Below are 17277 nucleotides of genomic sequence, written 5' to 3'. Positions count from 1 at the left end.
ACGGGAAGGGTTTTCCTATCATGTCACTGGCCCCTTAATTTCCGGTGTCTCAAGCGTCGATTGGTGCAGCGGCCATAGGGGGCGGGACTTCTGGCTGGTACAGTAGCGGAATTGGCCAACCGCCAGCGTGCATCGCTGCTGAGGCCACTGAGTCTGCAGCTGCAAAAATGTCCATATTGTGTCTGTTTTTACAATTATAGCTTTCAGTAACTTACTGCATATCAGCACTCTCCCAAGGAACCAACATTTTAGCAGTGGTAAGTCTAACTGTCACTAATGATTACCTCATATCAGTCCCTTGGCCGTAGTCTTTGAGTTGTATTAGACGCGTTTCATATGGAGCTGTTTATAAACAGCTAGTTAGCACAGGAAGCTAAAACTGGTAGGAACGTTATCTACGTGACTTTTAGCCCGAGCTTTCATCGGTGAAAGGTTGGCATCTAGACTCATCTACTTAGCTCGATAAACATCGCCATTACTCAATGTTAGTAAATTCCAATAAGCAGAGTTTGCACCACGGCTGATACCTGGCCAATGTTAGCTCGTGTTTGTAATCCAATGTTGTTACAGCTTTAGATTTTGTAAAAGCATCTTTCTAACAATTCCAGTGATCCATTACACTCCCTATTCTGTAAAATAGGAAACCCATCAGATGACTGCTCCTAGGGAACATTTAAATACAGTGTGATTGTGTGCTAATTTAAATCAATCTGCAGTTAAACCACAGTGATTATGTGAATGCAGACTTGATGTCATCATGATGGATTAGTAAACAAACATCAATGGTCTCTTGACAGAATTTCTTATCGTACAGAAATCAATAGAAATCAATGATTGTAAAGTCTCACAGGAATGTAACTTTTTTTCTCACCAGGATGCTACCACCAGCTGCATCACAAGGCAAAGCAACTCTGATGTGACAGCTGAGAAGGACTGGGAGAGCCATGGCAGGAGAAAGCAGGAGGTGTGATTAGGCCGGCTGTGTGTTGGAGCTTCACAGTTAAGTGGGGTAATAATGTCGTACAGTAACAGAGAGCTGGTGGAGTTTTTTCTAAGCTACAGACTGTCTCAGAGGAACTACCCGGTCTCTCTGCTGAGGCTGGAGGGGGCTGGTGGTGGTGGTGGTGGAAGGACTGAGGGAGACAAGGCCGACTCGGCTGCCAGCAATGGTTTGCTCCTCAACAACAGCAGGAACGGGGGGGCTCAGTCAGGGATTACCTCGCCCCTCCGTGCCGACATAGAGGCGGTGAAGGCAGCTCTCCGGGAATCGGCCGATGAGTTTGAACTTCTCTTCACGCAGGCGTTTAGTGACCTCTCCTCGCAGATCGACATCACCCCGGACACGGCCTACCACAGCTTCAAGAGTGTGATGGACGAGGTGTTCAAGGACGGGGTGAACTGGGGCCGCGTGGTGGGCCTGTTTGCTTTCGGCGGTGTGCTGTGTGTGGACTGCGTGGAGAAGGATATGAGCGAGCTGGTCTCCAGGATCGCAGACTGGATGACCATGTACCTGGATGAGCACATCAGTCCCTGGATCCAGAGCCAAGGAGGATGGGTGAGTCGGGCAGGGAAAGAAACAAGCCAGTTTCATTTGAGTTACTGTGACTGTGGCTGGTGATGATGTGTCACACAATATCCCAGAAAAACTGTCAATGTGCCTTTTATTAGTATCAAGAGGCCTAGAGGCTTAAAAGGCGGCTCGGAGGAGTGTGTATCTTGATTTCCAAGGATTAGGGTTAAGGGCGACTCAGTGACATCAAAAGACATGTGAAACTACTCCTGCGGCATACAACGCATTTGAATAACATATTGAGTTTATCCCTTGTTTTTCAGCAATTACAATATCTTTGTTTACAGAGCAAAACATCAAGTCAGTGTGGGGATAAAGAATAATGTACACATAGGCACAGAGTATATTCATATATACCTACTGTACTCAAATATGCGTTATATACAATGTACACAAAGTACCGTACATAAAGATGAATTTGAAAATTAGTAGCAACTAATGTACGATGTGTACTGATGATGACACACACATCCCAAAAGAGTATCTGATATACTGTAGTTTTATAGGATAACTTTCATTATTTAGAAAACATTTTTACACATAGGATACACAAACAGTTGTAAAAAAAGTAGACTTGTTTTTCCTTTAACGTGGCTGTGAAGTAATCTGAACATTGTCTAATAAAAAAAAAAAATCTCCCTTCCTTATAACGTTTTTGACTCCAGGACTGCTTTGCTGAGATATTTGGCCGTGATGCCGCTGCAGAAGCTCGGAGATCCCGGGAGGCTCGGAGAAGATGGCTGCTAGTCGGAGTGACGCTGCTAATGGGAGTGGTGGCCGGTGTTCTCCTAGCAAGGAAACAGTGAAGGTGCTGCACCCGGCTCACAGCGGCCGGTACACTCTGTATAATGCTACGCCAAAATTTAGTGAAAATAGTTCATGTTTACAAAAAAACTGCTTGTGCACTGACAGAACGTGGTTTGGCTGAAGCAGTTTGTAGGAGTATTCACTATCCATCATATGTAGCTTGGTGATCTCTTATACTTCCCACCCCGCTTTTGTCCAGTGTCTTTTATTTTCTTGAACACACAGCAGAGATTTTCAGTTCTTTAAAAGAGTGTTACTCTCCAGACTGGAAGTGCATTAAAATGAACCTGATAAGCTAAGAGACAGTGAAACAGATTCAGCTGGTTTGATGAGACTGCTCATTTTTTATTTTATTTTTTTTCCTTTGTGTGTTATACAAGGACCAATTTTTATTACTTACAAAATGACAGTTGACAGAGAATATAAGTTATATTTCCTTTTCACTGTGTAATGCTCAGCTCCTTTTTTTGGCTGTACTGGAATTTTAGGCATGCTTTGAAAAATAAATATATTTATGTTTTTCTTGTGTCCTTATTCTGTTGTCTGTCTCAAAAAACTGTTTAAAAAAATGCAACACCCATCCTTAGTAGATAAAAGCACTATAGCCTCTGAATCTCTGTTAACATCTCAGATTCATTCAGCGTTTCAAACTCATGAAATTACGAGAAACTAAATGGCAATCCGGTTTCCGGTTGAAAAAGAACATTATGAGCTCAAATAATCACTTTTTAGCTACAGAGGATACACATTGGCATGTCATAAAAACAAAATTAAGAAAAATAATGGGTTTACTTTGGGGGATATAATGCATTGCCACAAACTGATGCTTTAGTTAAGCACAGGGATCAGTTCATTTCAGCATAGAATATTGAAAATAAATAGAACAGCCTTATAAAATATATCAAATCAATTTGAATTATATTAAAAATGGCCAAAATGGTTGCATGTTACATAAAAGATAAATATTATAAACAATGGAATGCATCAGAATATATTCAACTTGATTAATCAATTATATCAACGTTTCAATTTACAGAATATCAGTTTAGAGGGAAGGGTTTTATTTTGTTTTCCACATGCAATTGTCTAAAATGTAAAGCCTTCCCTCAATTCCTGCTAAATTCAAAACCATAATTTTATGCGTCAACAATGTAAATGGCCATATTAACCTCACACATACACGTAAATGCATGTTATCTCTAAACTGCAGTGTTGAGAGTTTTACATCCTGTGACAGTTGTCAGGGGGTTTGGTGGGCAGGGTGTGGTTTGAGCTGCAATGTGGCGTTCTTACCTGTTGGGGGTGCTCATGTACTGCCAAGAGAAGTGTTCCATACATCGACCTGTGACAGTTGCATTTAGTTCCAATGTACTTCTCGCTGTAGACGAAAGAGTGTAGTGTTGACTTTTATGTTGTGTTCTCCTTCAAGACTGCTTTTGTTTGAACATTTGCACAAATCAAACCAGTAATTAGACCCAAGGATGGTTATTATCCATCTTAAACAGTCTATTAAACCAACTCATTATGAATTCACCTGCTTTCCTGTTGAAATAGTTCCTACTACAACCAGGGCAATTTTAAATTTCTGCAGGATGAAACAGCCTGACTGGGAGAAGTGATACACAGCGAAGGAAAGAGGAGAGAAAAGGCCAATAACGGATGGCCTTGTGTCAACTGGAGCAGGCCTGTGGTTGCTAATCTATCCCCGGCATTTGTTGCCATTTCCCCAGAGCAGGGCTGGCGGCTGCTGTAGATAGACAGCAGATAGAGACAGTTAAGGAAAAGGGTATAAATTATGGATGTGCTTGCCAAATCCTCTTCATCTTTTACATCTCAAGCCCTTTTTTAACTTCATTTTTTGACTGATTGTTTTACTCATTCTGATTGTTCTTAAGGAGGTAAACAATGTGGATTTTGAAGATGTCTTCGCTGAAGCATGATTCAGGGTAAACATATATTCAAATAGAAACCCCGCCGTTTCACTCTGTTACTCCCACAGGGCCATCTGTAATAATTCCCCCCTCACGAAGGCCCTGTGGGAGTCAGGGGATGTATAGGCATAGGTATGGTTGACTGCTAATAAAATATTAAGCTGTAATTAATAGGAAAACATCAACTATTTTAATGGTGTAATTGTAATCAAGTGTTTGATAAGTAACCTGGCCAAAATGCTTATAATCCACATTTCTGCATCAGAGTTGGTTTATCAATTAAACACTCAGGGGTGTGTATGCGTGTGTGAGAATGTGTGTTTGTAATGCAGTGTCATGATTGGGTGGTGTGCCCAGATGTTCACCAAGCTGAAACCACATTCATAAATGAAAGTAGTATTTCTCCCTTATGTCTGCATTGAAGCGTGCACAAATCTGCTAAAACACAAACAGTGGTGTGTGTGAGAGCATTTATAGATTTGTCTGAAGTCAAGCGTGCGCCCACAGATTATGAAACCTGACTGGAATCAATTGACCCAAAAATCACACATTGACTTTTGGATTCATAAGTAAACTCTTACAGCGGGGTCTTCAGATGACACCGATGATACTGTATTAATTTGCTTGTCATGACTCTCTCTGTGAACATGGTGCCCCTCACTGACTAACTGACAGGGAGTGTGAGTGGCGGTGCCAGCAGCAGGTGGATGGTTTTGGGGTCTGTGTCCTCACTGATAACATATCAGTCATTCCCCAGTCCCACAGTGAGCAACCCCAGCCCTATTGCTCAGCATGAAGAAAAAAAAATACACTGTACATACATAACACTGAATTCCTGCCTGGTAATTTTTAAAGAAAGTTACAACAGATGTAATGTGTTTCTTTGTATTCAAGGTTATCTGTTTTCTGTTGTGGCAAAATACTGTCAAGAAACTTCTCCCAAAATAGAAATATATAATCTAATCAGTTACAAAGATGTGATCACAGGTTTGCTCAAAATGAAACGTTAAAAAGTTATCTCTGGTTCACTCACCTGGATACCAGCATGTCTAAAAAATTAAATGCTAAACAACTAGAGTATTGCTCACATCTATATAGAAAGTGCTTGTTAAAGTATGACATGTTCTGAAAAAGTCTGTTTTGAGTGGTGGAATGTATTTGATCTACTCAAGTACTGAATATCAGTTCAGTAATTACTTCGGCTACTTTATCCTCCAATACATTTTTATGATAGAAATGCTGTACTTTTTGCTCCACCATATTCCTTTTAAACATTTACTTCTCAGATGAAGATCTTTCCAACACCACATATGATCAGCTAGTAAAACATATGATGCATATCTGCACAGTAAACTAGCCAACAGTTTATCATGTTCTAGCTCAAAGTGTCCCAGCCACATACATTAGGAATAATTAACCTAATTTAATTTATAATATTACACTGCTTGATAATAAATGCTTTGAATATTAGTGCTCTAAGTATATTTTGCTGGTTATACCTTCATGATTTTACATGTGATGGAGTATATGACTTGGTCGTTGCCTAGAAATGGTGTTGGTATTACTAATACTTAAGAACGTGATCTGAATGCTTTTTGATGAGTACAAACAAACACAAACATGACCTTGTTTGAACTTGAAAGCCGGTGGCTCATCTACTTGTATCGATGGTCTAAATATAAAACCCAGGCATAAAGTGTTTCACTTTAGTTGAATGTTTGTCCACTTCTGCAGAATGGGGAATTTGCATACATTTACAATTGCACTGTGGAGAGCCGACTGTACAAAGAGCCTATTATACCTGAGCAGGGGGAGGACAATGACAGCACTCAGGAGGCTGTGGTCAGGTCACTGAGCTGAACGGATAAACCCAGAATTCAAATGACATCAAAAACAGAAGCCTTCATCAAATAAGTCACACATTTTATTATTTTTTCTCTGTAGAGTTTCCGTATGGTAATATCAATTTTGCATGTCCAAAAACAGACCTGTGTAACACAAAAGCAAAGTATAATTTCACATTATGAATAATACATGGGGGGGGGGGGGGGGTGAAGACTTGTTTGTATTTACAGCTCAAACAATTCCCTGTCAAACAAGCACTTGATCATCTACAGAATTGGTGCTTCCCATATAAAATACAGTGAAAATGAACAGAAAAACTTCATTCACATGATGTCCAGTGTAGAAACACATTATGTACAAATTCACAAATTTTCAAGCCAGTGCGCTGTTTCCTAAAGCTTCTTTTTCGGGTGCCCGGTTTATGTCATTTCACACCAGTGATGGCACCATGCCAGAGTTGAGGTGGTGTGAGTATGGTAAGGAGGCAGAGGGATGCAGGTTTGATGGTGTCTGGATGAGATGTGGTCCGTGGCTATAGGTGAGGAGAGTCCCGTGGCCCAGGGAAAAGGGCCCCCCATTGCCATCCAGGGAGGACTGCTGATTCATATCCGAGTACTGCTCAAACATGGCGGCCTTCTTGCCCTTCTTGTTCTTGTTTGACACTTTTCTGTTGCGGGTTTGAATGCCGTCCTTTTTCATGGTGAGCGGCCGGTTGACCTGAGAAAAGAAAGACATCAGGTTCTGAGAAATTTGGAGGGAAAAGTTGTGCATGTTTGTTTTGTTTGTTTTTGAGATTTATAGTACTGAGTTTGATCCAAATGACTCACGTTGTGCAGCTTAAAGTACAGCCCACAGGCGTTACACACAGGCTCCCCGTTGGCGTTGCGTCTCCACAGTGTTGTGGTGCTGGTGTGACAGTTGGCACACAGGGTGCCTGCCCGCTTGCTGACAATCTGAAACACAGAAATGAAATACTTATGGTTGTATAGCTGCTTTAGCAATGACTTAGTAATTAGTTTATATTTCACAAATCAAATATGGTGTCACTGTGGTCAGTCACCCAGACAGGTGTGTCAGTTTGTATCTCAGTGGGTCATACCAGTCTCTTCTTGGGTCTTATTAGAGGTCTGTTCTGGCCGTTCATCTTGTGGTACAGTCCACAGGCGTTACACAGGTAGTGGCCTGTACCATCCCGACGCCACAGGGGGGTAGCTGTGGCCCCACAGTTCACACACTCTCTGGCCTCTGTTCAGAGTCAAAAGGACAAAAGTTGTTACTGTACATGAAACATTTTCTTATTATTGCAAAAATGCAGCAAACATATCTCCTAGAAATGAAGTTTTACGCAAGTTATTCTTTAAATGTAGCAGAACTATCTCACCAAATGGAGTCCATTAACTTGCTCCAGTGGATCTTTCAATCATAACACATGATCTATCAATTTTCTAATTTTCTGAGCACCTATCATCACCTCTCAAGGCCTTCTCATCCACGTTGATTTAAAGATGAGTTTGTGTATTCGACCATCTTAATGGACAAGCCACTTAATGGAGCTTGTGGTGAGACTGTTTAGTCAAGTGCTGTGCCAAGGATAATTGGCCATTTTTAGATTATTGACCAATCTTTAATAAATTAAAAAATCATAGACCTAACAAAGTAAAACCAGAGAAAAATTACATATGTTAGGGTGTCCTCACCTGGAGTGGATATCCTCATCTTATTGTGGAGCTTAGGCGAGTAGGAGGGGCTGATCCACGCTCCGGGGCTGGAGTAGAAGGCTGCAGAGTTGTACTCTTGCGGTACTGGCATGTAGGAGCTGTAGGGGCTCAGCATGTGTTGGTGAGAGTGGGACGGAGTGCTGTACACACTCCCAGCAGCAGGGGTCAGATTGAGAAAACTGCTGCTGGATCCCCCCGAACCCCCCAGCGGGCTCAGGCGCTCGGCCTTCAGGGCCTCCTGCAGCCTGGGGCTCTCCCTGCCATCTCTGCCCGGAGAGGAGTATCCGTCCCTGGAGGTGGTGAAGGAAGAGGAGACGGTGGGGGTGTAGAGGGAGGTGGGTGTGTGTGAGTGCAGTGTGGTCTTGTTGTTGAGGGGGCTGCTGCTCCAGGTGGAGGCTGGGAGGTTGTAGGCCGAGCTCAGGGAGTGGCTGCCCGGACCGTCCAACAGCTGCAGGTTGCTGAGGAGGCTCGGCGAGGTGAACACCTGCCGAACTTTACAAAATAATAAAGTGAAACAGGGTACATGAAGTCAGATGATTCAAACGGTGGATGGGATGCTAGATTTGATGGGTGACACACACTGGTCAAATACAATAAAAATCAGTTTTTATTTATATAGCCCAATATCACAAATAGCCATTTGCCTCAGTGGACTTCACAGTCCATACACAATGACACCTTATGCCCTTAGACCCTAAGGGCACCTGGAATGAGGTGGGACCACTGACCAGAGCTGTGTCTGTAGATAGACGGAGCTCGGCTGTGGCTGGGGTTGGAGAAGAAGGAGGGCAGGCTGGAGTAGTCTGTGTCCTGGCTGGAGAAGAAGGCCTCCCCGTCTTCCCCTGGAGGAAGCAGGTCAGGCTCAGAGGAGAAAGCAGCCAGAGGGTCTGAGCTGAGCAGGGTTGGAGACACCCAGTGGGACTGCTCTGAGGAATCCTCCATGCTGACAGACGAAGACCTATACATCGAAATACCATAGTAGGGAGATGTGTTACTATCTGCAGTGCTTTTGAGATTTGTGTCATCTGCGTATAGTCTTATTCTCTCTGATTTACTACAACTTTGATTGAAGCAGATCCATAATCACCACCACATTCTTCACTTTTACAACAACCACTGTCACTTGAAGTTATCAGGGATAAGATCTCTCAACAGCATGGCGTCACCAAAACTTCCTTTTATAGGAAAGGAAGTTTGACAGTGGCTGAAAGTAAAAATAGTCGGGTCTAAAATTGTTGTGCAGTCAGTGACCAAACGGTTACTAGAGTGGCTACAAAAGTTTCTACAAAAGGTGTGCCAGTTAGAAAAATGCAAAAGATATGTGCCTTCCGCGACGCCCCACAGGGTTGACAAACAGCACAACACCGACTAAAAAAAACTACTCGTGTGGTGTTTACAGGCAGATTTTCTTAGAGATAGTGGGTCTAGTTTGCATCCACCTCTGTCAAACTGCTTGGCAGGTTACAGTATCTGAAACTGTCACACAGTCACCACATCTGCTTTATTACATTACATTTATTTCTACATTAGTTTTAGTTAATTTAATTATTCAGTGGTGGTATTTCTTAAGATGAAATGCATGTTTGCTGCTTTCTTGATATTTTAAAGAAATACACGAAACAGAATAAAATAATAAAAGTCAAAAGCACGTCAAAGCAATATTATGCCAATTACAATGTCAGACACGGCCATTCCCCGCCATATCTTTAGAGGAAAGAGAAGAGGAAAGAGAAAAGGCTGATAGTGTCTGATAAAGTCTGAGAAAATCTGATAGACAGCATTATTATAACGCTAAAAATAACCAGCCCCATCGATAAAACAGGACTCTAATCTCATCTGATTAATAGAAATCTGTTGGACTACGAACGTAACAAATGTAAAAACACAGCAGAGTGAGACAGCATGTCGTGGAGAGCTGAACAAATGAGACTGTACTGAGAAATAAAAACAGGCGGCAATAATCACATTTGGATGGATCATTTTAAACTGAATTTAAAGCTTCACATATGGAAACAAATGTAACCCGAGGTTTAACAATTGAAAGATTATTAAATAGGAATTCAGTACATATGCACAGATATTTAATAGGATATCAACCATTTAACCAAGGTTGCCTGAAAGTATGACAACCATGATGATGAGTTATCCTCCAAAAAATTACAAGCCAATTACATAAACCAATGATAAGATGTCGGAGAAGACTAAATGAATTAATAACACAATCACAAAATTAAAAAATCAAATCTAAATGAAACAGCTAAATGGAAGAGAAACTGTCCATTTCATTGAGGAGGAAACTCCGTCAATCTAAAGCAAAGTCCTCACCTCTCATATCTACACAGGCATTTATCAAGCAACAAATTGTCTTAGGTGATATTAAACCCCACAAGGGGAATATTCCATATGCAATAAATATGCTTGATACCACAGAATATATAGTATCATATTGCTGGGTCATACGCTGGTGTCTAAACTGAAGAGGAAAGACAGACGAGGGTAGAAAGAGCAGAGGGGTCACCTACCTGAGTGGATGTGACAGATGAGCGAGGTGAACAGTAGGACTCAAGGTCAAAGATGTTATTTTGCCAGGTTTGTGTGTCTATACCTTAGTATGGGTTGTGGCTACAATAACTACTTCTCCAACCACCAGCGAAGTTTAGGGCTAAGAGACTGTCCGTGGGAGGGGTTGTTGGGGACAACTTTTTTGAGAGACACACCTCTTTGGTACAGTAAGAAAAAAAATGGTTTGAGGGCGGATATAAAATATGAATGCTCTAAATGTAAAATACTCTTGTAACTTTACTGCTGATGTTACAAATGCTTCCCCTTCTGTAGAGAGAGGGAATGGCTAAGGTGTTTCCGTTTTTCATCTTATCTCCTCTTCTCTACCTTCATGGGCTGGTAGTGTAGTATTGATAACATGTTTGTCCATTTCTACATAATGCATATGCATTTCAGCATCCACCCATGGTCTAAAGTTGAGGGATAGAAATAGCTTTTGACTGATAGACACATCAGTGTCATATATAGGACAGTGTACAGTTGGCTCCTGGCAGGGCAGTGGGCACGTAGGATGGGTGCTTTTTGTCTGTTGATGAAATGTGCATACAGCCTCTGATAAGGCCAGGCCTGCATGGAAAAGAGTCGACGGACATTTGAACAAAGCAAATATGAAATGCAAAGACTCAATTTCTTTGTGGTCCAGCAAAGCTTAGAGTGGAACACAGTAATGCAAATCGGGAAAGGAGCTGCAATCATGGTGGAGAGATATGGTCTGGACACGTCCTGGCTGCGCACAAGCCTGACACTGTCTCGGTCATTTGATAGTCAAAGCAGCTCCCCAACTTTCCTCTTTGTTCATTTACAGTTTTCAGGGAAATCAGGGGAGAAAAACAGTTGGGAAGAATTGAGGCCTTTTTTATTGGCCTTTTACCTGCCACTCAAGAACCTGCAGCAGTTAAATGAAAATTATATCCTCATCATGTGCCAGGCCCAGATGCAAATCAATGTATTTGTTGTGGTAACTGGCAACAAAAATGTAATCGAGTCACCAATTACCCAAAACCCATCATTCTTTCTACAGTTGCCTGGCCTGAAATTGTCATCCATACTCTAACAGAAACTAACGGCACAATACAGCAAAGGTCAGCAAAGGTCACAGGCTCCAAACACGCCCACAGACAATCTGACCATAAGGGAATAACACAGAGCTGCTGTGTCTGAAAGCAGCCAATAAGAAAACTGAGGTCTTGTCCTTGGTATTTCTTTTAACATGTATGTAATCTGTTGGTTTGGTCTGCTGGTGCAATTATAACTGATCATCAACTTTGAAATTTTGAAATGGAGGCTCATTTATTTAAAATTAGTGTATATTGTCTAATTAGTATATAGATTCAGATCAACTGAAATGTTCTTATATACAGACTAGTTTTACTTTGAGTACCTTGACATGTTTCGACTGCTCAAGTTCCTGTAGTCTTCTTCAAAAGTGTCAGTGACGCTTCTGTCTAAATTAATAGTCTGTATATGGACATTAAAGATTCATATAAAATCTTTTTTTTTTGAGTTTGGTATTCTACATTTGCGTTTTTATGTACATGTATGCATAAAAGTAAGACATTAACTAGCTTTCTAAGACAAATGTGTCAAATGTGTGACCTATAACTGAAAGTCTACTGGTAATTCATTTTCCAAGCAAACCAGTCTTATCTGGAAAAGCTTCAACCAGGATTCATGACCTCAGTACTTCTAATATCCTGGCTACAGCCCTTTATGAGTAATTTAAATCGGCCACGCTAAAGAGGGGGGTTAGTCCACCGAAAGTTAAAATCTTATACTGACAATTACTTAATGAACTCAGGTTGATGTAGCTGGGAGGCTTTTGGTATGACAATCTTTAAAATAAAATAAAAATGTAGGCTTTTTTACCTTCATTGGATTTAAAAGACTGTTGAAAGGTGGCGGAAAATTAACCTTATCATCCATAATACTATGTAATATCATGCTGGTTTATTAATATGGGCTTTTTCTTGGCACTGTTGCCTATAAGTAAGGAGGCCATGGATTTGAAGTATGCAGGTGATATGAACTGAAGACTCTAAATTGCCTGAATGTTTGAATGTGTCTGACAGACTGGCAACCTGTGCAGGAAGTAGCCTGCCTCCGGACTAGTGCATGCTGGGTAGGATCCTGCTTTCCATCACCTTGAACAGGATAAGTGGAAATATTTGGAAAGGTCGTTGGTTTTGATCATTTTACTGTGTTATCTACTGAAGTTCACACATTGTTTCCCATCAGTTCGACACATCAAAGTTAATACAGTAATATCTAAATTGAAGAAAAAATTGTGAGTTTGAAGGAGAGTGATATTATGAGAGAACGTGTGAAATGAGGTCTGTGTGTGGCAGTGTGGACAGCTGGGCAGGGATGTGGCTGCTGCTGCTGAGTGAGCAGGCTGCTCTGCTCTGATAAGAGGTTATCAAGATGAAAGGAGGAGGCCAGGAATTACAGACAAGACACACACGGAACTACAGGACATTGCAGCATGTTCGTGGTCGTGCCATGTAACTCATGAGCCCCGCATACACACATCGCATGCATAGACAAACACAGACACACACATACAACATGCCATCTCTGTAGACAGTATCTCGACAGAAGCAGTTGGAGCTGACACTGGAACGTCTTGTTGGACAGTTGGGAGGTTGTGTGAGCAGGCTCTAGCATGCTGGTTGTTGGATGGTGTTGTGTGTCACCAGTGGACTTTGGGGACAGCTCTCTAATTCCCAAGAAACAGACTTCTGTGTAGGCGGTGGTCTTATCTCTGCCACGCAGGGCTGCAGCGGACATACCCTGGAGAGCGCGCTCTCTCTCTCTCACACTCAAACACATAGACACGCACACACACACACGCACACACACCCTTCTCGTCTAACTTACAACTTTGAGTCAACAGAGAACAACCATGCGACGCTGTGGCTTCTTGGTGCATCTGATGTGATGTTTTTGTGTATGAGTGTGTGTCTCTGCAATGACTAATAAGGTCAAGGGGGTTGATTGGCCCAAGCTTGGCACTCTCTTGTGCCATCACTGAGATATCATGGCTTTTTATATAGCTGATTTTGTGTAATCTCAGTGTTCTACTGCACCTCTGACACGCATAATGCAAAGCATGAAAGCAACATGTCATATACTTTCTGTTTTCACCTCGAAATTCATTTATGTTGGGAGCAGCTTCGTGTTTTTATTTCTGAGCTGAAGCGTTTTATTTATATTTTTCACTTTCACTCTTCTTCCTCTTCACCCACCAAAAATCATTACTTTTTACTTGTAATGTTAGGCCTATGTAAAATATATTATATTTCTATAGGCCTACATGTCTGTGATTATCAATAGTAATATTTCTATGCTTTATGGCATCATTCTGACATCTGAAGATCAAGATTTTTTATTTGATTTCCCTTAAGTGTTTTAATGTTGTTAAAATCACCCTATTCCATATTCCTATATTTATCTGACAGAATCATGTAGGCTACTACACTCAATAAACACTTATATGTGCATTTATTATTTATATAGGCTATAGAGCAGCTTGTACGCATTAAATAACATAGCTTCACACTCAGTTGAAAAACAGATGAATGAATGAAGAGTAGATAACACCATCTGAGGCTCCAAAAAAAAAGAGGATATCCTGGGAAAAGGTGAATACCCTGAGGCCTCTACTTCCCCCTAGTGGTAAAGAAATATGTAGAAATTGTCCAGTTCAATTTACAGTGGATTTAATGTTTATCGATGGATTTATCAGTATCAGATTAAATTATTTATTAAAGCTATGTTTACGTTTTTATTTCTGCAGCACAGTCAATTAGCCTACTTATATTCTGTCACAACTTTATTTAAAGCTTTCATTCATCCATCTATCTGTGTTTTGCATCATGGCGAAATTAATTTAATTTCATATTCCCTGGTTTATAGGAAATACGACGGTAGGCTACATACAGACTTATTTTATATAGTTTTTATTTAGTTTAAAAATATATATTTACCTCATTGTTTTTTCTTTTTGATTGATTGTGTTGTGGTGCGTTTATTGTGTGGACCTCATATCAACCTGCCATATTGGAATTAGCTAGACCTACTTGCAACAATCTTGCATATTTACATGTCTTGAATATTTACATGTAATGTTTGTTTCAAATAAATACATTTGAAATCGGAATCATAGGCTACTAGGCCTACTATTGTGAAATCAGCTGTGTCTTCGGATTGGGAGAGAGGTCAGTTAGGCTGTAACGTGGGAGCTCAGGTAGGTCTAGCTTACACTTACTTTTACATAACAACACACAGTGCTACCCTTATTGATAACATATTCACAAATGTATGGGATAGGAAAGTTCACAGTGGTTTAGTATTAAATTACACAAGCGATCACCTGCCAACTCTTTCATGTCTCCAAATAACAAACCAATCACTGATATGGCTTCAGCCGTAGGGGAATTTAATACATTCTTTGTTGGGGTTGGCCCTGGTTTGGCCGGGGAAATCCCAAAGACTGGTATTAGTGATGGTGTAGAAAGTAAAGACATATATGTTGATGAAACAATGTTTCTAAGAGGGACTGAGGAAAAAAAAATTATTGACACTGTTAAAAAACGTAAGAGCAAAAAGTCCACAGACTGTCATGATATTGATATGGTCACTGTTAACATTTTTATTGAATGTATAGCAAGGCCTCTAACTCACAGCTATCAGTCTCTTCAAACCGGTGTATTTCCAAACAATATGAAAACAGCTTAAGTCATACCAATACATAAAACCGGGGACAAACATGTACTCTCAAACTACAGACCCATTTCATTGCTCCCCCAGTTCTCCAAAATACTGGAAAAAATATTCTACACAAGACTTAATGAATTCATCACCAAACATAATATACTGTACGAACAACAATATGGTTTTAGAGCAAAGAGAACTACTTCATATGCAATCATAGAATTTGTAGACAAAGTAACTAAGGCAATAGAAAATAAAGAATATGCAGAGGGGATATTTCTGGACTTTAAAAAAAAGCATTTGACACTGTTGTGAGGCATTGCACTGGCATGGTTAATATACTGTATGTGAAGTTTAAAAAACTGTCAAAACTGTTCTTTTTGCTGATGACACAAATTTACTCTGCTGTGGACACAACTTGGAACAGCTTCTGGATACTATGGAAATGGAACTGAATAGGCTGAAGATCTGGTTTGATGAAAATAAGCTCACATTGAATCTAAGTAAAACAAAATTTATAATTTTTGGGAATAGACCAACCAACACAGAACAGAAACTCGTGATAAATGGCATAGAACTAGAAAGAGTATCTGAAATAGTTTCTGGGAGTATTAATTGACAACATATTAAGTTGGAAACCTCACATAAATTATATTAAAGCTAAAATGTCTAAATCAAATAGCAATACTGAATAAAACCAAAGACATACTGAATAAAACCTCCCTGTATACATTGTACTGCTCCTTCATACTGTGTGGAGATATGGGGGAACACATACAAAACAAAATATACATCCAATCTTCATCCTCCAAAAAAGAGCTATACGAATTATACATAAAACCGCTTACATAGAACCAACAAATCCATTATTTGTTGAACTAAAAACACTTACATTTCTAGATTTGATTGACTATAAAACTATTAAAATAATGTTTAAAGCAAATAATCACCAATTGACCAATTGAAAAAATGTACAACAACATCAAAACTAAAAAAACTCTTCAGAAACAAAACATTGAATTGTTACAAGCTGGAGCAGTGAATTTCTGTTTTGCTATATTCAATTTGATGGTTTTCGTTCATCTGTTCCATTATTTTATTTTGTTATTGTCTTGTCGAAAAGTTGATTTGTTTAACCCACACTGACTGATTCATACTGAACATTTATTTTTTTGTGAACAATTATAAAAAATAAGAGGGGGTAGGACCAGAAAAGTTTTTCTTCTTCTTCCTATCCCTTTTGAACATGAACTATATTATTTGAGTTATGTAGGCCTATTTGTTGCTTAGGATCCTGAGGATCCCATTTGTTTGTTTTTAGTTTATTTCTTTACTTTTTTTACTGCTCATTCGTTTCATTTTTGTTTGTATTTTTTTTAAAACACGTTCAATAAAGACTTGAACATCTGGAAAGAAAAACTTGCCCTGCGTTCCAATACAATCCGTGTACCTTCCGTTCAATCCATATCCGTTTGGAAATCAAAACACGAAAAACGAAAAGTGACCTGTTTTTTTGATAATCATCCTCTCATCTACATTATACTAAAACACGTTTTTATCCATTTTTAATCACAATTCATGACCAGGATATCAAATATGAGAATAATGGCCTAAATGTCGATTTTGAAAAATACATGTTTCAATTTAGTGAAAGAAGTGCGTGCGCACGCGTGTGCGTGTGTGTGTGTGCGCGCGCCCAGAGGCGAACTTAACCTTTGCGCAAAGGTAGGCAATTGCCTTGGGTCTCATAATCATCTGATAAATGTTTGTTTTACTCTTCATTCATTAATCACCGATTACGTGCGGACGTCAGCATCGCACTGGGAACTGAAGGACACATCCTACATTATTGATAATGTTATTGATACTCGTGATCAGCTGAGGCATGAGACCCAGTGCAGACAGCTGCATATGAAAGCATTTTTATTGGTTAGGTCCTCGAGTGAAAATTGCGTCTGAGGCGATCGTCGTCTCTGTCTCTCTTTTTTCCCTGTCTTCACTTCACTTGTCGAGTCAAAGTGGGCAATCACCCAGTTTAAGGGCGCGCGCGTCTGTGTGTGTGTGTGTGTGTGTGCGTGCGTGCGTGCGTGTGTGTGTGTGTGTGTGTGTGTGTCGAGGAAAGAAGAAACTT

At 40.3% G+C, this 17277-nt stretch overlaps 2 protein-coding genes across 2 annotated transcripts; one reads left to right on the top strand and one right to left on the bottom strand.

Moving 5' to 3' along the window:
- The first annotated feature begins 118 nt into the window (after nt 1–118).
- Nucleotides 119–2864, top strand: LOC307250106 (bcl-2-like protein 1). Its single transcript, XM_080027065.1, has 3 exons — nt 119–257; nt 875–1555; nt 2236–2864. Exons 2-3 carry the CDS (start codon nt 1016–1018, stop codon nt 2374–2376), a joined length of 681 nt encoding a protein of 226 aa, XP_079883191.1. The 5' UTR covers nt 119–257; nt 875–1015; the 3' UTR covers nt 2377–2864.
- A 3671-nt stretch (nt 2865–6535) lies between these two features.
- gata1a (GATA binding protein 1a) lies at nt 6536–10512 on the bottom strand. Its single transcript, XM_080027064.1, has 6 exons — nt 10394–10512; nt 8600–8829; nt 7851–8363; nt 7253–7398; nt 6981–7106; nt 6536–6870 (listed from the first exon to the last, which is right to left on the bottom strand). Exons 2-6 carry the CDS (start codon nt 8811–8813, stop codon nt 6583–6585), a joined length of 1287 nt encoding a protein of 428 aa, XP_079883190.1. The 5' UTR covers nt 8814–8829; nt 10394–10512; the 3' UTR covers nt 6536–6582.
- Nucleotides 10513–17277: the final 6765 nt, after the last annotated feature.

The sequence above is a fragment of the Ammodytes marinus genome, assembly GCF_949987685.1.
Source record: "Ammodytes marinus genome assembly, chromosome: 4".
NCBI lineage: Eukaryota > Metazoa > Chordata > Actinopteri > Uranoscopiformes > Ammodytidae > Ammodytes > Ammodytes marinus.
This window is presented reverse-complemented; position numbering and strand designations above follow the sequence as displayed.